Source organism: Somniosus microcephalus, chromosome 12 (genome assembly GCF_052327205.1).
Source record: "Somniosus microcephalus isolate GS21.2 chromosome 12, FLI_Smic_1.0, whole genome shotgun sequence".
Classification (NCBI taxonomy): Eukaryota; Metazoa; Chordata; class Chondrichthyes; order Squaliformes; family Somniosidae; genus Somniosus; species Somniosus microcephalus.
The window spans coordinates 15,233,886-15,255,092 of NC_140998.1; the positions used below are offsets into that span (position 1 = coordinate 15,233,886).

Below are 21,207 nucleotides of genomic sequence, written 5' to 3' on the forward strand. Positions count from 1 at the left end.
TACTAAACCTGAGCTGGAACCAGATCCAAACGCAGGGCGCAGTGGCTTTGAGCGCAGGATTACGGGTGAGAGCACACACCCTTTCACTTAACGCCAGACAACGTTTGCTTTTCTCCCCTCTGGCCTCTTCCCCTGAAGGCAGTGCCTCATGTTGGGGTACAGTTCCAACGATGCAGGCAGACCTCCAGCACTTCAGCCTAGTGGCCGTAAGTGAGTCCAGACATCGAGGGGGTGATTTTCATCGAACTCGCTGGGCGGGAAACCCAGGGGATTGGGAGGAACTTGCACAACATTAAAAGAAACCGTTGACTTTAATAGAGAGTAAAATCGGGCGTGGTTGTAAAACCAGTGTTGCCCCCGTCAGGTGTGAATGTGCTGCCTGAAAGGGCGGTGGAAGCAGAATCAATCGTAACTTTTGACATGAACCTTGTCATTCATGTGAAAATGACTTATGAACTGATACTGGGCGGCCTGCTGGTGGCACTGTCCAGGGAGAGTATAAATACTCGGGCATGGGCCCAGCTTGCTCAGGACATTCTTTAACAGGAACTAGTGAAGGACACAACTAGATCTCCATGTTGAAAAACAGTTGATTAAAGCCTTGTTTAACGCTTAGACCAAGTGCCTAGTAGTTTTCTTATATCAACTTTCAAAAGGGAATTGGATATATACTGGAAAAGGAAAGATTTGCAAGACTGTAGGGAAAGAGTTGGGGGAGTGGGACTAATTGGATAGGTCTTTCAAAGATCCAGCACAGGCACGATGGGCCAAATGGCCTCTTTCTGTGCTGTAAGATTGTATGATTCTATGCATGGAAGGTGAAAAGAAAATTACAGGACCAGTAGTTCATTAAACCTCTACGTCCCGTGTTTTAATAGACCCATTCACAGTGCTAGACAAGCTATTTCCTAGAGTGATGTTCTGCTTTCTCTCACAACACAGAGAGGGAAAATACAGAGTCTCCCAGCTCTACCTCTATCCCTCAGCAGGTGCGGGCTATGAATTGTGGCCCGGACACTCAGGGAGAAGCAACTCTGGTGCTGGCCGTAGCTGAAGGTGGTCCTTGCCTGTATTTGTAGCCTCACTGGAGCACTGGGTCAGCACAGAAACTATTGTTACGTGTTCATTACCGCAGTCCTACTAAATACAGTCTGCCATTTCCATACAGTCGCAGCGTGTCTTCTATCTTTAGATCAATATGAACCTGAAGGTCCTCGATCTTTCCTATAATGGCTTTGGAAATGAAGGAGCATTCGCCATCGGAGAGACGCTGAAATCCAACAACACCCTGCTCGAGATCAACCTCAGCACCAACCACATCAACAACGAGGGGGTCACCATGTTGTGTAACGGGCTGGAGATCAATGACACGGTTAAGAGGTTGTATGTACGTTTCGCTTTGAGTAAGGTGGTAAGGTCAGATAACAACATAACAACAACTTGCATTTATATAGCACCTTTAACATAGTAAAAATGTCCCAAGGAGCGTGATCAAACAAAAAATCTGACACCAAGCCGCATAAGGAGATATTAGTAAAGGATGACCAAAAGCTTGGTCAAAGAGGTCGGTTTTAAGGAGTGTCTTAAAGGAGGAGAGAGAGGCGGAGAGGTTTAGGGAGGGAATTCCTGAGTTTAGGGCCCAGGCAGCTGAATGCACAGCCGCCAATAGAGAGGTGAAGGAAATCGGGGGAAACACAATTCATAATTCCGATCCCAAGAGAAATATAAGCAGAGGACTGGATGGCTCAGGGAGCCAGCACTCAGGCCTTTTAGCCCTGGTTTCTGGATTCAAATCTAGCTCAGGCTGATGGATGAAAGACTCTCTGACTGGTTCTAGGGTCCGACATTCATTGAGTTTAGAGTCATCTCAATGCAGCTACTGGTGGATGTGAGTTCATTGCACAGAACAGTGCATAATTTATCACTAAATTATCAATCAAGTAATCAGTTAACTAACTAAGCTATAAGCTAAGTTAATTCAATATATGGGGGAGAAATTTGTGTGTTTTGCGCCACACGGTAGCAAGATGGCGCTAAAATGCCATTCAGAGCTCTACCACCACCTGATGCTGGTTCCAGCGCCACTTGCCGTTTTGGTCTTGCCGGTAGCGCTGCCGCTGAACTTGATCACCGGGGACCTCGCCATCATGGAGATCATGACCTCAGTGAGTGCGGAATGCTCACTAGACGCCCGATCACCCAACTTTGTCATAGCCATTGAACTTACCAGCTGCAGAAAATGACGACAGCTTGAGGTGGCGGCAGCAGCAGGAAGCCGGCTCCAGATCCACTATTTAAAGGGATCATCACCAACTCCTGCTGCAGAGAGAGTCAGTGACCTCCTGGATGCATCGATGGGCGGCGAACTATGAAATGAAAGCTATGTCTGCTGCTGTAGACTGGAAGGATCTGCTGGTGAAGAAATTGAGGGCCACGGTGACCTTGACTGCCACTGGGAGAGCCGTGGTCACCCTGGTCTGAGGTTGGAGGTCTGGTTGCAGGAGGTGGTAATGTTCTGTGACCACCTCCTTGGCGAACTGGGTTTGTGAAGTTTGAGTGGCTGTGTGCTACTTCCTGCTACTGCTACAGTTTTCTTTAGTCATTTCAAGGTTCTTTGGTATCAGGAGTGCTCTGGCAAGTACAAAACTCCATAATTATTTCTGAAACACTTCAACCTACCACACTTGCTAAAAGTCATGGGGGCTTACTGGCAGTTGACCTCGCCCAACGGCAGAGGGAGCGGAGGCAGCGAGAATGATGGGAATATATCCGCAGAGAGAGGAGTAGGGCCATCAGGGCTCTCAACAGGAGGCCTTACCCTCCTAGGGTCTTCTGACACCTCTTCTCCTACCTTCAATTAAGCGAGGAACAATGTATTAGGAGGCTCCCGCTTCACCAAGGAGGTGGTCACAGAACACTGCCACCTATTGCAACCAGACCTCCAGCCTCAGACCAGGGTGACCACGGCTCTCCCAGTGACAGTCAAGGTCATCGTGGCCCTCAATTTCTTCACCAGCGGATCCTTCCAGTCTACAGCAGGCGACATAGCTTTCATCTCATAGTTTGCCATCCATCGATGCATCCAGGAGGTCACAGAGGCTCTCTGCAGCAGGAGAAGGGACTACATTTCCTTCCCCATCACCAGAGAGAAGCAGGACGAGCATGCACGTGGCTTTGCCAGGATAATGGGATTCCCCATGCTGCAGGGCTCCATCGACTGCACCCGCGTGGCTTTGCGGGCACCGCAAAATAATCCTGAGATCTTCCGTAATCGCAAAGGCTACCACTCACTTAATGTGCAGTTGCTGTGCGACCACAGACAGCGAATCCTCAACGTCAATGCCCGCTATCCTGGCAGCATCCACGATGCCTTCATCCTGCACCAGATAGGTGTGTCAGCAGTCTTTCAGCCACCACATCAAGCTCGCAGGTGGCTGCTCGGAGACAAGGTCTATCCACTCTCCACCTGGCTCATGACTCCCCTCCGTAACCCTAACACTCCTGCCCAGCACTCATATAATGAGAGCCATGCTGCCACCAGGAACATCATCGAGCAGACCATCGGCCTGCTCAAGCAATGCTTCCGCTGCCTTGACAGCTCGGGAGGAGCCCTCCAGAACACGCCGGAGCGGGTGTCCCATTTCGTGGTGGTCAGCTGCATGCTTCACAACTTAGTCATCATGAGGGTGCAGCCCTTGCCAGCAGGGATTGTGGGACCACCTCAGGAGGACGACAAGGCAGAGGAGGATGAGGAGGAGGACGAGGAGGAAGAGGACGAGGAGGAGGAGGAACAGGAGGGAGGGCAGAGGCAGCAAGACAATTGGCCTTCCGGACGGGCTGTCCATGACCGGCTCATCAGACTCCGATTTGCATGAATGAAACCCCAGATCCCCGTAGCTCACCACATCTCCATCATACCATCCCCGTCTCATGGCATATCACAGCATCCTCCTGGGCGCAAAGGTGAAATGAGTGAGGCCACAAAATATTCCAAACACAATTAATAAATGTATCTATAAAAATATCACACATATCACATGAATTCTAATAACTAATGACCCTTGTGCCTGCCATAGTTGAATAGTTTGCAAGGTGTGAGATGTGGGTGTGAGTGTTGCTAGGTAGAGATTGTTGGCGGGTGAGTGCCGGGGGTGTGGTGCATTGAGCAGTGTGTGAAACTTGTGGTACAGATGGAGGTATTTAGCATTTGTTGAAGCAATCACTCACCATGACCACCCGTGTGAGGTCATTAAACGTCCTCCTGCACTGGGTGTGGGTCCTGGGGAGCACAGCACAGTCTGTGATGTGGTGTGCCTCCTCCCCCCACATAGTCCGGCAGACTTGACGCGAGGGCCTCCTGTCAGTTGTTGGGTACAGGACCGCCCACCTTCTCTCCACTGCTGAAACCAATGCCTCCAATGCTTCATCGGAAAACCTCCGGGCTCTCTCCCTGGGGCGGCGATCTGCCATCAGGATTTGTAATTAAGAGCTATTTCTCCTTGTCCTTCTTCTTATGATTGTTGGGGCAGCTGCACACCCAACAATGCTGAGAATGAGGAGCTGCAGCATCAATGAACCTCCCCTTTAAGTAGTGAAAAAAGCCTGTGGCAATCATTACTTGTGTTTAGACTGCCCCCGATATTGGTCCAGCTTTTCAGTGTAACGCCAATGATCTTGAGTTTGTCGACGAGAATCATGACTGCAAACATTTTAGGAGTGAGGATGTATCCGAGATGAGTTTCAGTGGTGCTATTTCAACATTTTGGGGGAGAAGTTCGGTATCGCCCCGTTTGGGGCGCAATTATCGGCCGGGCGCAAAGTTTAGCGCCTGGCGCTAATTATCGCCCCCGACTGCAAACTTGGCTTCTATCACCCCTGGAGGTGATTGGAGCGCTAAATCAGGTGCTACACACCTCTCTTAAGGCGCTAACGCCGAGGAGCGAGGCGCTACCTCAGAGCGCTGGCGAAGCTCATGTGATGTCAGTCAGCAATGGAACACAGACACACTGGCGCCGGCCAGTTCTTAAAGGGGAGGGTTGATCTTGCTCTCCATCCACACCCTACTCATTACAGCCTTGAATATCGGCCTGGAGAGACCTGTACATCAATTCTGCTGGAAAGAACAATGGAGAGGACCAGGGGAACAGCTCAGAGTGCAGCCCCCACAGTCTCTTCTAAATCGATGCAAGGAAGGGCAAATCAAAATGAATCTGCAAAGTGCAGCTCAGAACCCAAAACTCCTTCACACAGCGTTGAATCTCTCCAGAAGTCTCTCTCTCTCTCAGAATGCGTGATGCAAAAATGTCGCCAACAAAAAAAGGCAGGAAGCGGTCGCCTTTAAATAGCACTCCCCCAGTCCCTTCCCGACTGCAAAATGCTCCCCTCTGTAGTGTATGTATCCGTCTACCTTTAAGAAAACCATTGTATGTAACCGTTCACCTTTAAGAGAACTATTTTAGGTGTGGCACTACTTTGTTGGCTTCTGTATACTGTAATACCGACGGTGACCACACCGGTATATAAGTGCTGTGTCAGGATTTATTTGGCAGATTCAACCTGACCTTTGAATAGTAAAGTCCTGTTTTAAGTTACTCTGGTAGTCTGTGTATTAATTAACTAAACAACTCACAGACTTTACAGTGGCGACGAGTCCGATCGTACCCTGCGGCAACAATACTTCCGAAGCAGTTAACGAGCGTCGAGAAGAGGCAACCGCCCTCGTCGTTCTGCTGGGAGAAAACTCGAGGCTGCAGAACTAGAAAGGAAGAAGAAGTTAGAGACAAAGACTTCCATCAGCAACAGGCACTGACTGTCCCTTCTGCCACGGTGAGGAGTGAGCCGATCAGCACGAGAAGCAAGGCGGCCACGGTGACTGTGAGTAAGGGAAAGTAAAAAGAATAACCGGAGGATAAGGGCGGTGCACTCGACCACGGTCGAGGGGGAAAGGAGCCGGACAGAAGTCGGGTCCAGAGGCGCTGAGACTGGGGCAGCGTGGAGCAAGGAAGCCGCGGTACAGACAGGCTGGGGGACGCAACGGCATCATGAGACAGCTAGACCGCGACCGGCGAAAAAGGCCGGGCAGCGACCGAAGCCACGAAGCGCTGCGACCGGGAGCGTAGGCGCGGGAAGAGATAAACTCAGCCGCAGCCGGGGAGGGAAGCACCGGACTGCGAGAGGGCTGGGAGGCGCGATTGGGAGCCGAGTGAGCGGGAGAGGCAGAGCCAACCAAGGGGGAACTGAGCGAGAGCCAGTCCAGCGGCTGAAACTGTTCTCCGTCAACGGGGTGTACCCAGCGCCGGTAGAGCCGAGCGAGCGGGAGAGAGACAGAGCCCGAGCAAGGGGAACCGAGCGAGAGCCAGCCCAGCGGCTGAAACTGTTCGCCGTCAACGGGGTGTACCCAGCGCCGGTTGCCCTGCCGAGAAAAGGGAAAGCCCTGAAGCCGACGCGCAGGCTGTGAACCTGAAAGCCAGCGGCCGTCGCCCGTGGGGAAAGTGTACCCCTCCCGCTAGGGAAGAAACGCGGGAAGCCGCCATTAGGCGGGGAAGAAGACAGAAGCGGGAAACCGCCATTGAAGTGGGCGGGGAGAGAAGATAAGCGTGGGAAACCGCCATTTTCGCGGGAACCGCCATCTTGGAAAAAAAAAATTAAAAGAAAATTTAAAGAAATAATTCGTGGTGTTATCAGGAAGAGAGGAAGATGCCTAAGCGTGGTAACATCGACGATTTTAATTCCGAGGTAGAAGACTGGGCCACGTATGTGGAATGCATTGAGATCTATTGTGAGGCCAATAAAATAGAAGAAGATGACAAAGCTATAACCTTGCTAAACTCGATGGGCGCGAAGACATACGGGCTCTTGAAGCATCTACTAGCACCAGCTAAACCGGCGGATCAGACTTTCGATGATATTGTGACTGTTCTGAAGGATCACTTGAACCCCACACCGTTGATGTTGGCGGAACGATTCAAATTCTATGCGAGAATGCAAAGGAAAGACGAAAGCAACGCAGAATACTTGGTCGAACTGCGTAGACTAGCGAAACACTGCCAGCTTGGAGAGAATCTGATAGAGGCATTGCGAGACAAGTTCGTGTGCGGGTTGTCAAAGGAAGGAACGCAAAAGCGACTACTCGAAGAGAACGACCTTACACTTGACAGGGCTGTCCTTATTGCAGCATCGCACGAAGCCGCAGCGAAGGGAACTGCGGAAATGCAGCTAAAGGCAGCGGCACTCAGTGTGGATCAAATTACCTCGAGTACAACAAAATGCTATCATTGTGGGAAGACAACACACGACCAGAACCAATGCTGGTTTAAGAACCAGGAATGTAGGAAATGTGGCAAACTGGGTCACATAGCTAAGGTATGCCGGTCAGGGAAGAAGACCAACAACCAAAGGAAGCCATCACAGGAAAAGTACAACAAGGTACACAAGGTGGCTGAGAAGAGTTCAGACGAACAGAATTCGGACTCAGACCCAAACGGCCAGGAGCTGGGCAGTCTGAGAATTCACAATGTGAGTAAGGAAGCTGACCTACAAACTATCTGGGTCATGCTAAAAATAGCTGGAGTCCAAGTGAAAATGGAGTTGGACACTGGATCAGCTCTATCAGTCATAAATCGAAGGGATTACCACTGGCTATTCTCACATATACCCTTAAGAGATACCAAGTTCGTATTGCAGACATACACGGGGCATAAAGTATACCCCATGGGGAAGGTAAGAGTCAAGGTGAGAGATGGGGGTAAAGAACACCCAAGAATGAACTTATACGTACTACCTGAGGGAGGACCACCACTTCTGGGACGGGAGTGGATCAAGAAAATAGACATGGAATGGCACTATCTAAAAGCCATAACGAGTGAGGACTCGGTGCAGACAATCAGCTCAGATTCTGAAACGGATGACGATAAGACCAACCCAAACATGAAAGACAAGGCTAAAATGGACTTGCCGACTAAGGTTGGAAGAACGAAGGCATGCATAAAGGCTTATGCTCCAGAGAAGAACAAAGTTTCAGAACAGAACTCCACCGAACAACGACAAGATAGTTTGACAGAGAATTCTGAGTCTGTTCAGTTTACGGACATATCCATGACTGACGAACACCGAGCTCGGACTCAACTTTATTTCAAATTACGACAGCAAGTAGAACAAGTGAGTTACCGTCTCGAACAAGAGATGAAAGCAATGAAAAAGTTCTATGACACCGAATGGGAGAATCTGGAAAGACAACAGAAGCAGCTAGCTCAAGCAGAGAGCGACCATAAAGCCATTGTGACCAATTACCGATCACATCTCCCTTATGCTGTTCAGGAGTTAGAATATTTGCAGGAAGGAGCAAATGAAGAGGAATCTTCAGGAAGCCAGGATTTTATTCCCGTTCTTCTCTACGACTCCTTACAAGCAGAGTTTGAGAAGTTGAAGGAACAGTATGAACAGGCCCAGGCTACAATCCTGGAGGGGATTAACTCGGCAACCTCCGAAAAGCTAGTTTCAGTAGAAGCATATGAGCAACTAAAGGTTGAACATGAGCAAGAAGTCCAAAGGCTGCAGGAAATTCTTGATGAGCTCAAGGCCAAGGCAGACTCATCGGTAGAAGTTCCATCCATAGATGAGAAATTAGAGGTGAAAGACATGGCAGAACATGAAAGACAAGATGTCCAAGAACTCATAAAAATATTGAAGGAAACCCAAGACAAATATGAGGCGGCAATGACCGAGGTTCAACAACTTGAAGAACAGATTCAACTGGGAATCCTTTCAGTGGAAGAAAAGGAAACTGTAAGAAACACAGAGACTGTAAGAATGGCCCCTGAACATGAGCTAGAGAGCATCAAGGCGCAACTACTCCGAGCGCTGAAAGCCAAAGTACAAGAGGAAAAGAAGGTGAAAGCATTGGAGGAAAAGGTGGATGAAATGGAGAAGACTCTGATCCACAGTGTTCCCGTGGAAGAGTTAACGGTCAGCCAACTCCTTCATATGCTGAGGGACAAGACTCTGCAATGGGAACAATCTGAACATGAGCTTCAATCTTCAAAGGGAAGGAGTTCGGAGCTCTCAAAAGTTATGGAAATAGCTGAGGTTGCAACACAGATTTTACTGGGATGCCAAAAGTACACTGAATCACGTCTATGTGAACAACAGAATGTTGAAACAGCTGCTCCAGTAGAAGGATTGAATAGCCCGATCAATCAATCCCCGATGGAAGGGGAAGTATTGAAATCACAAATGAGGTCATTAGTGAAGGATTTGCAGGAAACCCAGGAAGAGCGGGATGAATATGAACGCATGAAGAAGTCTCTTCAGGAAAGATGTCTAGGGAGGGAACAACAGTCGGCTAACGTCCAGTTGGGTAAGGAAGAAGTAGCAGGCCCTCTCGCTAGACTAGTTCAGGACGACACCGAATATTACCATGACCTGTTGAGTGACACAGAATATTACGAGGACTTGGTCTGCCCAGCTTGTGATGAAAACTCCCAAAGTGCAGAAATCAGGATGAAGCACTTAAAGTCTAAGGAACATAGGGAGATGGTGGCGCTACAGCTGGCAGCTGATAAGGGAGCCCCGAGAGTCTCCAAGAAGCAGAAAAGAAAAAGACGAAGCAGAAGGTGATAACCATCTAAATCATTATCACTTCTACCAGATCATGTACGTGGGCCCTACGAAGGGAGCCAAATCAGTTGGCAAGTAGGAGAAATTACCAAGGCAGTCCAGCTGTTTGTAAAAGTCAGCACTGCTGGTTCAGCAGGACGGAAGTTCAAGCTGTTAAGTCAAGGGAAAGACTATTGGATGAGTCACGCTAGCAATGTGAACCGGCTACACCACAGAGATGTTGTTTGGACCGAGTCAAGACCAGAGACTGAATCTGTGAACTGTTCCCGCAGCGACTGAATCTGTAAACTGTTTCCCGCATAGATTATACCTGTGAATTGTTTTACATGAAGTTGAATATATGTTATGTTTAATGGGGGACTAAGTATGTTGTAAGCTAAAAAGGGAGGATTGTAGTGTATGTATCCGTCTACCTTTAAGAAAACCATTGTATGTAACCGTTCACCTTTAAGAGAACTATTTTAGGTGTGGCACTACTTTGTTGGCTTCTGTATACTGTAATACCGACGGTGACCACACCAGTATATAAATGCTGTGTCAGGATTTATTTGGCAGATTCGCCCTGACCTTCGAATAGTAAAGTCCTGTTTTAAGTTACTCTGGTAGTCTGTGTATTAATTAACTAAACAACTCACAGACTTTACACCCTCAACCTGTTGTTGCTAGTGGTAGGCGGTAAGGCAGGGGCCGCCCACTCAATATCCGGTCTGGGGCACTACCGGGGCGTTGCACGCTCGACTGACATCACGATCTGCGGGCACAGGAGATCGTGGCGGTAGTGTTTAGCGCCGCCGCAAAATGTCTAGTTAATTTCGTGAGCGGCGCAAACATCACCGCGCCCGGGCGCTAGTTGCTTTGCGCCCCATTAGGTCGCTAACGGGAGGTGCAAAGCAACCGATTTTTTCCCCCCTTTTAGTCTAAACACTGCCCATTTCTTGGCTATAATTAATTTCTAGTTCATAAACGTTAATTAATTAAATAAATAAAGCAATAGGGATGGCAATGCATGTGGTGTGCTGCAACGGCAGCATGTGGGAGTTTGCGGAGAGCATCGCGATCCCGGACGACCATGTCTGCAGTAAGTGTTTGCATCTTGAGGAACTTCAGCTCAAAGTTGTTGAGCTGGAGTCTGAGATGCAGTCATTATGGGGCATCAGGGAGGGGAGAGTTACCTGGACACTTTGATACAGGAGGCAGTCACACCCCTTAGGTTAGGTAGTGGCACAGGTCTGGTCAGTGGTCAGGGACAGGAGGGTGTGACTCCAACTCAGGCAGACAAGGGGACCCCAGGTGCAGTGCTGGAGGAGGCTCAGCCTTTGCCCTTATCCAATAGGTACGAGGTTCTTGCTGCCTGTGTGGATGAGGGCTGGTTTGATGAGCAAACTGACCACGTCACTGTGGTACAGGAGGCCATTCAAGTGGGGGAAGTGAAAAGGAATGTTGTAGTGGGAGGGGACAGTATAGTCAGGGGGATAGATACTGCTCTCTGCAGTCGCAACAGGGAGTTCCGAAGGCTGTGTTGCCTGCCCGGTGCCAGGGTTAAGGATATCTCCTCGCGGCTGGAGATGAACTTGGAGTGGGAGGGAGAGGATCCAGTTGTCGTGGTCCATGTAGGAACCAACGACATAGGTAGAAATAGGAATGAGGTTCTGCTGAGAGAGTTTGAGGAGCTAGGGTCCAAATTAAAACACAGAACCTCACAGGCAATAATGTCTGGATTGTTACCTGAGCCACGTACAAATTGGCATAGGGACAAGCAGATCAGAAGATTAAATGCATGGCTGAAAGAGTGGTGTGGAAGGCAGGGGTTCGATTCATGGGGCACTGGCAGCAGTACTGGGGTAAGAGGGAGCTGTTCCTTGGATGGGCTCCACTTAAACCAGGCTAAGACCAGTGCCCTGGCAAATCAAATAATGAGGGCAGTAGACAGGGCTTTAAACTAATGAAGTAGGGATGGGAGGATTCAGGAAAAGGTCATTCAAAAGAAGTAAGAGAAATGTCAAGGCTCTAGTTCAGTGTAGTGATTGGGTAAACATAAGCAGAGTGGGTCAGGAAGGAACAGAGCTTAACTAAGGTAATAGGGCATCAGTGACTAAGGTGACATCAGGGAATAATGGAAAAAAGTTCAAGCTAAAGGCACTATACCTGAATGTGTGGAGCATTCACAACAAAATAGATGGATTAATAGCACAGATAGAAATAAATGGGTTTGATTTAATAGCCATTACGGAGACATGGTTGTACAGTGACCAAGGCTGGGAGCTAAATATTCCAGGATACTTGACTTTTAGAAGAGATAGGCAGAATGGAAAAGGAGAGGGACAGGGTAGCCCTGATAATAAAGAGTGGGATACAGACAGCGGAGAGAAAGGATCTTAGCTCAGAAAAACAAGATGTAGAATCACTTTGGGTGGAGCTAAGAAACAGCAAGAGGCAGAAAACACCAGTGGGAGTAGTTTATAGGCCCCTAACAGTAGTTGTAGTGTCAGGTGCAGTATAAATCAGGAAATCGGTGTTGCATGTAACAAGGGTAATACAGTAATCATGGGGAACTTGAATTTTCATGTAAGCTGGGCAAACCAAATTTGCAGTAATAGTGCAGAGGTAGAGTTCATGGAATGCATTTGAGATAGTTTTCTAGATTAGTATGTCAAGAAACCAGCTAGGGAACAGGTTATTTTAGATCTAGTATTGTGCAATGAGACTGAGTTAATTAATATCCTTGTAGTAAAGGAGCCTCTGCGGAGCAGTGATCATAATGGGCCAGAAATTTGGGTCGGAGGCTTCCCGCAGGTACAAGCCCCCAACCTGCACTTACCTAGCGCACCGGCTGTTGTGCTGTGGGCCCGCGTGGGATTCCGATCCTGGGCCTGCTCCAGCTGCCGGCACGCAGTACTTGCGTAACCCAGGGGCGCAGTTAGTTTGATGCGTCCCCTGGGATCACGTGGGCCATGGAGAGCCAATCGTAGCAGGGAATCTCTATTCATAGATTTGACAGGAAGACCTGTCAAATCTATGAATAGAATTCGGCCACAAAACATAACTAAAACTACAAACACATTTTTTTTTTAAATCACATTTTTAAAATAACTATAAATTACATAAAACTATTTCAAACAATAATTAAAATTTTTGAAAAAATTAATTAGTTTTTAACAGGGCTAAAAATAAACTTACCTTTCTTTAAAGTATTTAAAAATAATAAACCTGTGGAAAAAATGTTTTAATTTTACTTAATTCACCACTTACCTTGTTAAAAGCAGGCCTTGCGACTGCTTTTTAAAAACATAGCTGCTGGAGACTTACCCTCCCAGAGAAACCTGCAAAAAAAACGGAAGTTCCAGGCGAACGCGCTGCCTCTCCGGCGCACGCATTCAACCTGTGAACCCCTTCCTTTAAGGGAACGGAAGTTCCAGTTTCCCACGCATGCGCAGTGCATGCACGAAACCGGCACTTCCGTTGGGCCTACGCGTGAGTACCCAACGCGTACTCACCCGCGGGGACCCGAATTTCTGGCCCAATATGATAGAATTTTATGTTGAGTTTGAGAGTGATTTAGTTAAGTCCGAAACTAGGGTCTTAAATCTGAACAAAGCAAACTACATCGGTATGAGAGGTGAGATGGCTAAGGTAGGTTAAAAGATATGATGGTAGATAAACAATGGCAAACAGTTAAAGAAATAATTCATAATTCACGACATATATGCATTCCTTACGGAATAAAAACTCCACAGGAAAAATGGTCCCACTGTGGCTAACAAGAGATGTTAAAGATAGTATTAGATTAAAGGAAGAGACTTATAATGTTGCCAAAAAGAGTAGTAAGCCTGAGGATTGGGAGGATTTTAGAATTCAGCAAAGGAGGACAAAGAAATTGATAAAGAAAGAGAAAATAGAATATGAGAGTAAACTAGCAAGAGACATAAAAACAGATTATAAAAGCTTCTATAGATATATAAAAAGGAAAAGATTAGCAAAACTAAATGTGGGTCCCTTACAGGCAGAGACAGGGGAAATTATATTGGGGAATAAGGAAATGGCAGAAAAATTAAACAAATACTTTGTATCTGCCTTCACGGAAGAAGACACAAACAATATTCCGAAAATAGTGGGGAGCCAAGGGTCTAGCAAGAATGAGGAACTTATTGATATTAGTATTAGTAAAGAAATAGTACTGGAGAAATTTATGGGACTAAAAGCCAACATCGTGATGGCCTACATCCTAGGGTTTTAAAAGAGGTGGCTGCAGAGATAGTGGATGCATTGGTTTTGATCTTCCAGAATTCCCTAGATTCTAGAACGGTCCCCGTGGATTGGAAGGTAGAAAATGGAACCCTCCTGTTTAAGAAAGGAGGAGAGAGAAACCAGGGAACTATAGGCCAGTTAGGTTGATATCAATAGTAGTGAAAGTGCTAGAATCTGTTATTAGGGATGTGGTAACAGGGCACTTAGAAAATCATAATATGATTGGGCAGAGTCAACACGGATTTATAAAAGGGAAATCGAGTTTTCTGAGGTTGTAACTAGCGGGATAGATAAGGGGGAACCAGTGGATGTGGTGTATTTGGATTTTCAGAAAGCATTTGACAAGGTGCCACACAAGAGGTTATTAAACAAAATTAGGGCTCATGGGATTGGGGGTAATATACTAGCATGGATTGAGGATTGGTTAACGGACAGAAAACAGAGAGTAGGAATAAACGGGTCATTTTTGGGTTGGCAGGCTATAACTGGTGGGGCACTGCCAGGATCAGTTCTTGGGCCTCAGCTATTCACAATCTATATCAATGACTTAGATGAGGGGACCAAGTGTAATATATCCAGGTTTGCTGATGATACAAAGTTAGGTGGAAAAGCAAGTTGTGAGGAGGATGGAAAGAGGCTGCAAAGGGATCTCGACAGATTAAGTGAGTCGGCAAGAACATGGCAGATGGAATATAATAGAAGGGAGCATCATCCGTGGCCAACTAAGGAAGGAAAGGATGGTATTAAATTGAAAACGAAGGCATACAATGTTGCCAAGATTGGTGGGAGGCCAGAGGATTGGGAATTTTTAAAAAACCAGCAAAGGATGACTAAAAAAATAATAAAGAGAGAGAAGTTGAATTATGAGAGTAAACTGGCAAGAAATATTAAAACAGATAGTAAGTGTCAGGGTTGCTGTCCCGGGGCCGTGTAGACACGGGGCCGAGTTGTCAGGGCGAGGCTGGTTCTGGACCCAAGTGCAGACAGACGAGGCGAGAAGCAGGTATGCAGTCTTAAATAACAGTACTTTACTAGAATCACACAGGTAAACAGTTGCAAAACATAAGAGCTCAAGACAAGCTACCACATAGGCAAATGGCTAGTCAAGATAGGAACTCAAGACAAGCTACCATGAGGCAACCGGCTTGTCAAGACTGAGCTCAAGACAAGCTACCACAGGGCAACCAGCTTGTCAAGATAGGAACTCAAGACAAGCTACCATGAGGCAACCGGCTTGTCAAGACAAGCTACCACAGGGCAACCAGCTTGTGCAAACTGAGCACCTTATCAAGACTGAGCAACTTGTCAAGACCTTGTCAAGACCGAGAACAAAGGGAAGAACCACAGAACTTAAATACAAGCAAAAACATAACACAGATAAACAGTTATAGACATAGGAGCTCAAGACAAGCAACCACTAAGGCAAATGGCTTGTCAAGACTTAGCCCAAGACAAGCTACCCCTAGGCAACCGGCTTGTCAAGGCAAGCTACCACAGGGCAACCGGCTTGTCAAAACTGAGCACCTAGTCAAGATAGAGCACCTTGTCAAGACTGACTCCCTTGTCAGGACTGAGCCCAGAGGGAAGAAACCACAGAACTTAAATACAAGCAAAAACAGGTGAAACCAATAAACCAGATAAAAGGCAGTTAAATAATAAACACAGGAGAAACTAGTGACAATTAACAAAGGGAAACCAACCAGTGAAGGTGCCATCTAGGGGTTACTGAAGGAACTGACCGGCACCCTCACAGGACCCCCTCCCCTAGGAACGGCTCCTGACGTTCCTCCTGGACGATTAGGGTTTCGACGGCGAAAATCCCTGATGAGTTCAGGATCCAAAATGTCCCGGGCCGAAACCCAGGAACGCTCTTCAGGACCATAACCCTCCCAGTCGACCAGGTATAGAATGCTCCTCCTAACCCGGCGACTATCAAGGAGGCGACGGACCGTGTAGGCTTGCTGACCTTCAATCATGCGGGGTGGTGGGGGGGGGGGAAGTCTGGAAGCCGGAACCAAAGGACTGATAAGGTGGTACTCATGGTCCTGGTGTACAAAACTCCATGCCTGTACGGCCAAAAAAGCGTCATTTAGCACAGTCATTGCCTCTACATTAAAAACACTCAGCTTCAAGCATTAAAAAAAACCACGAGATCAATTACTCGAGACAGAACTACCAAGAGCACATTTAGCAAAATAAAAAAAACACAGAAAGCTTGCTGCCCAAGAGCAGTGGTGAAATGGCCAATACACCTCCTGCAATTTGGGTAACCAGCAACATGAGAGCAAACAAGCAGCAAAACATTGCTCAAGACAAACCATAAAGCACAAAACCAGAAACAGACAATTAAAAAATGGCCCTCGTTTCATTATAAAAACATAAGGCACAGGATAATCATTTAAATGAAAATAGAGCATATGCTTAAATTATCCACACTTCTATATTATAGTGGTATGGATACCCAAGGGGGGAAAAGACTTAAAAGGCTCAAACTTGATAAATCCGAAGTCACAGTCACACGTGTACAACAGTAGCCAGCCACACACCCTCCTGGGCATTTAGAACTAGAGGTCAAAAATGAAAAAGTCTGTATTAGTACACATATCGAATTTTCTTGGCTTTTCAAGCAATGATATTTCCCATTGCAACTGATCACGAACTGCAGATGTTCAGAAATCTCAAGACAAAATCATCCTCCTCATCCACTAGCGGCAGGTACATGTCGTGGTGATCATATGATCATAATCTTTGTAAGCGACAGAGCCATTGTTTTCCAGAGTTAGCACGCTCAATGGGTTATATTCCGAAGGGACGCAAGAAGGGCGAGGAAAGCACCTTAACGGACGAGAATAGAACGAAATTCCTCCATCACTGCTGGGTCCATACTGGCTCAGTCCTACTGTCAGGGTTGCTGTCCTGGGGCCGTGTAGACACCGGGCCGAGCTGTCAGGGCAAGGCTGGTTCTGGACCCAGGCGAGAAGCAGGTATGCAGTCTTAAATAACAGTACTTTACTAGAATCACACAGGTAAACAGTTGCAAAACATAGGAGCTCAAGACAAGCTACCACATAGGCAAACGGCTAGTCAAGATAGGAACTCAAGACAAGCTACCATGAGGCAACCGGCTTGTCAAGACTGAGCTCAAGACAAGCTACCACAGGGCAACTGGCTTGTCAAGATAGGAACTCAAGACAAGCTACCATGAGGCAACCAGCTTGTCAAGACTGAGCTCAAGACAAGCTACCACAGGGCAACCAGCTTGTCCAAACTGAGCACCTTATCAAGACTGAGCAACTTGGCAACACCTTGTCAAGATTGAGAACAAAGGGAAGAACCACAGAACTTAAATACAAGCAAAAACATAACACAGATAAACAGTTATAGACATAGGAGCTCAAGACAAGCAACCACTAAGGCAAACGGCTTGTCAAGACTTAGCCCAAGACAAGCTACCCCTAGGCAACCGGCTTGTCAAGGCAAGCTACCACAGGGCAACCGGCTTGTCAAAACTGAGCACCTAGTCAAAACTGAGCACCTAGTCAAGACCGAGCACCTAGTCAAGACCGAGCACCTTGTCAAGACTGACTCCCTTGTCAGGACTGAGCCCAGAGGGAAGAAACCACAGAACATAAATACAAGCAAAAACAGGTGAAACCAATAAATCAGATAAAAGGCAGTTAAATAATAAACACAGGAGAAACTAGTGACAATCAACAAAGGAAAATCAACCAGTGAAGGTGCCATCTAGGGGTTAATGAAGGAACTGACCGGCACCCTCACAGTAAGAGCTTCTACAGGTATACAAAAAGGAAGAGAGTAGTTAAAGTAAACGTTGGTCCCTCAGAGGATGAAACTGGGGAATTAATAATGGGGAATGGGGAAATGGCAGAGACTCTGAACAAATATTTTGTATCTGTCTTCACGGTAGAAGACACTAACAAGATCCCAATAATGGGTAATCGAGTGGCCACAGGCAGGGGGGAACTAAAAACAATCACTGTCACTAAGGAAAAAGTACTTGGTAAAATAATGGGACTAAAAGACGACAAGTCCCCTGGACCAGATGACCTGCATCCCAGGGTCTTAAAAGAAGTGGCTGCAGAGATAGTGGATGCATTGGTTGCAATATACCAAAATTCCCTGGACTCTGGAGAGGTCCCAGTGGATTGGAAAACCGCTAATGTAACACCCCTATTTAAGAAAGGAGGGAGACAGAAAGCAGGAAACTATAGACCAGTTAGCCTAACATCTGTCGTTGGGAAAATGCTGGAGTCCTTCATTAAGGAAGCAGGCACAGGGCATTTGGAAAATCATAAAGCAGTCAAGCAGAGTCAGCATGGTTTTATGAAAGGGAAATCATGTTTAACAAATTTGCTGGAGTTCTTTGAGGATATAACGAGCAGGGTGGACAAAGGTGAACCAGTGGATGTGGTGTATTTGGATTTCCAGAAGGCATTCGATAAGGCGTCACATAAAAGGTTACTGCATAAGATAAGAGCTCATGGAGTTGGGGGTAATATATTAGCATGATTGAGAGTTGGCTAACTAACAGAAAGCAGAGAGGCGGGATAAATGGGTCATTTTCTGGTTGGCAAGCGGTAACTAGTGGGGTGCCACAAGGATCGGTGCTGGGGCCTCAACTATTTACAATCTACATTAATGACTTGGATGAAGGGACCGAGTGTAATGTAGCCAAGTTTGCAGATGATACAAAGATGGGTGGGAAAGCAAGTTGTGCAGAGGACTCAAAGAATCTGCAAAGGGATATAGACAGGCTAAGTGAGTGGGCAAACATTTGGCAGATGGAGTATAATGTGGGAAAGTGCAAGGTTATACACTTTGGCAGGAAAAATAAAAAAGCAAATTATTATTTAAATGGAGAGAGATTACAAAATGCTACAGTTCAGAGGGACCTGGGGGTCCTTGTGCATGAAATACAAAAAGTTAGCATGCAGGTACAGCAAGTAATCAAAAAGGCAAATGGAATGTTGGCCTTTATTTCAAGGGGGTTGGAGTATAAAAGCAGGGAAGTCCTGCTACAACTGTACAGGGTATCGGTGAGACCACACCTTGAGTACTGCGTACAGTTTTGGTCTCCTTATTTAAAGAAGGAAATACTTGCATTGGAGGCAGTTCAGAGACGATTCACTAGGTTAATTCCAGAGATGAGGAGGTTTACTTATGAGGAAAGGTTGAGCAGGCTGGGCCTATACTCATTGGAATTTAGAAGAATGAGAGGTGATCTTATTGAAACATATAAGATACTGAAGGGGCTCGACAAGGTAGATGCAGAGAGGATGTTTCCCCTCGTGGGGAAATCTAGAACTCGGGGGGTACAGTCTCAGAATAAAGGGTCGCCCTTTCAGAACTGAGATGAGGAGGAATTTCTTCTCTCAGAGGGTCGTGAATCTGTGGAATTCTCTGCCCCAGAGAGCTGTGGAGGCTGGGTCATTAAATACATTTAAGATGGAGATAGACAGATTTTTGCAAGATAAGGGAGTGAAGGGTTATGGGGGAGCGGGCAGGGAAGTGGCTTTGAGTCCAAGATCAGCCATGATCTTATTGAATGGCGGAGTAGGCTCGAGGGGCCAAGCGGCCTGTTCCTGCTCCTATTTCTTATGTTCTTATGTAATATAATGTGGAGAAATGTGAAGTTATCCACTTTGGTAGGAAAAATAGAAAAGCAGAATATTTTTTTAATGGTGAGAGATTGGGAAATGTTGTTATACAGAGAGACCTATGTGTCCTTGTACACGAATCACTGAAAGCTAACATGCAGGTACAGCAAGCAATTAGGAAAGCAAATGGTATGTTGGTCTCTATTACAAATGGATTGAGTATTGTAGTAAAGAAGTCTTACTCCAATTATATAGGGCCCTGGTGAGACCACACCTGGAGTACTGTGCACAGTTTTGGTCTCCTTACCTAAGGAAGGATATACTTGCCTTAGAGGGAGTGCAACGAAGGTTCACCAGACTGATTCTTGGGATGGGGGGTTGTCCTATGAGGAAAGATTGAGTAGGCCTATATTCTCTAGAGTTTAGAAGAATGAGAGGTGATCTTATGGAAACATAAAATACTTACATGGCTTGACAGGGTAGATGCAGGGAGGATGTTTCCCCTGGCTGGGGAGTCTAGAAATAGGGTCACAGTCTCAGGATAAGGGGTCGACCATTTCGGACTGAGATGAGGAGAAATTTCTTCACTCAGAGGGTGGTGAATCTTTGGAATTCTCTACGCCAGAGGGCTGTGGAGGCTCAGTCGTTGAGTATATTCAAGACAGAGATCGATAAATTTTTGGATATTAAGGGAATTAAGGGATATGGGGATAGTGCAGGAAAGTGGAGTTGAGGTAGAAGATCAGCCATGATCCTATTGAATGGCGGAGCAGGCTCCAGGGGCCGAATGGCCTACTCCTGCTCTTATTTCTTATGTTCTTAATTTCACTCGGACGGAAGGAGGTTATGCTTCAGTTGTATCGAGCCTTGTTCAAACCCCATCTGGAGTACTGCATACCGTTTTGAGCACCGTGCCTCAGGAAAGATATACTTGGCTTTGGAGATGGTGCAGCACAGTTTCACCAGAATGATACTGGGGCTCAGAGGGTTACATTATGAGGACAGGTTGCAAAAACCTAACTTGGATTTTCTTGAATATAGACAACTGAGTGGTGATCTGATCGAGGTGTTTAAAATGATTAAGGGATTTGATAGGGTAGATTTGAAGAAACTATTTCCTCTGGGGAATCAAGAACAAAGATACCTAGGCCGGAATTTTAACCTGGAGACTCACTGAGAGCAGGGTGGCCTGCTAGCGCGTGGGAAACTCGGAAGTAACCGTCTGTCAGTGGCTTTTTAACCCAGCCACTGCATTTGCATCTGACTCCCGGGTTTCCCAACCAATTAGCACGAGTGGGCATGATGATAACATGCTTGGGTCTATCCCAGCTGAAGTATTTAAAGAAACACTGGAAAGGTGACAGCTGAAGGATTGTGGAGGTGGAGGAAACAGAGGAAGGAAGGGTGGACTCGCACGGTGCCAAGGATGCGCCTCGATTCACTGATGCCTCCATGGATCTGATGCTGCGATGTAGAAAGTCCCGCAGTTCCCTGCTGACGGGAGGAAGGAGCCAACCTCGGAGACCAAGAAGGTGTGGCTGGAGACTGCTAAGGAGGTCAGCAGCAAGAGTGTGGTGCCACGCTCCCAGATACAGTGCCGGAAGCAGTTTAATGGCCTAATGAGTGCAGGAAAGGTGAGTGCAATGGCACATTCAACTAGATCCTGATGTGTGTGTCACCCCAACCCCCTCACTCTGCCTTCCCAAGCTTACTGCTGCACATCCATCAC

The 21,207-nt window shown here is 46.9% G+C and overlaps 1 protein-coding gene across 1 annotated transcript in view; it reads left to right on the top strand.

Moving 5' to 3' along the window:
* The first annotated feature begins 267 nt into the window (after positions 1 to 267).
* Positions 268 to 21,207, top strand: part of LOC147109040 (leucine-rich repeat-containing protein 74A-like) — a 53,181-nt gene continuing 32,241 nt past the window's right edge. The window contains exon 1 of the mRNA XM_086002602.1: positions 268 to 1,387. Within this exon, the coding sequence (XP_085858728.1) occupies positions 1,199 to 1,387 (189 nt within the window). The 5' untranslated portion in view covers positions 268 to 1,198. The remainder of the gene's footprint in view (positions 1,388 to 21,207) is intronic.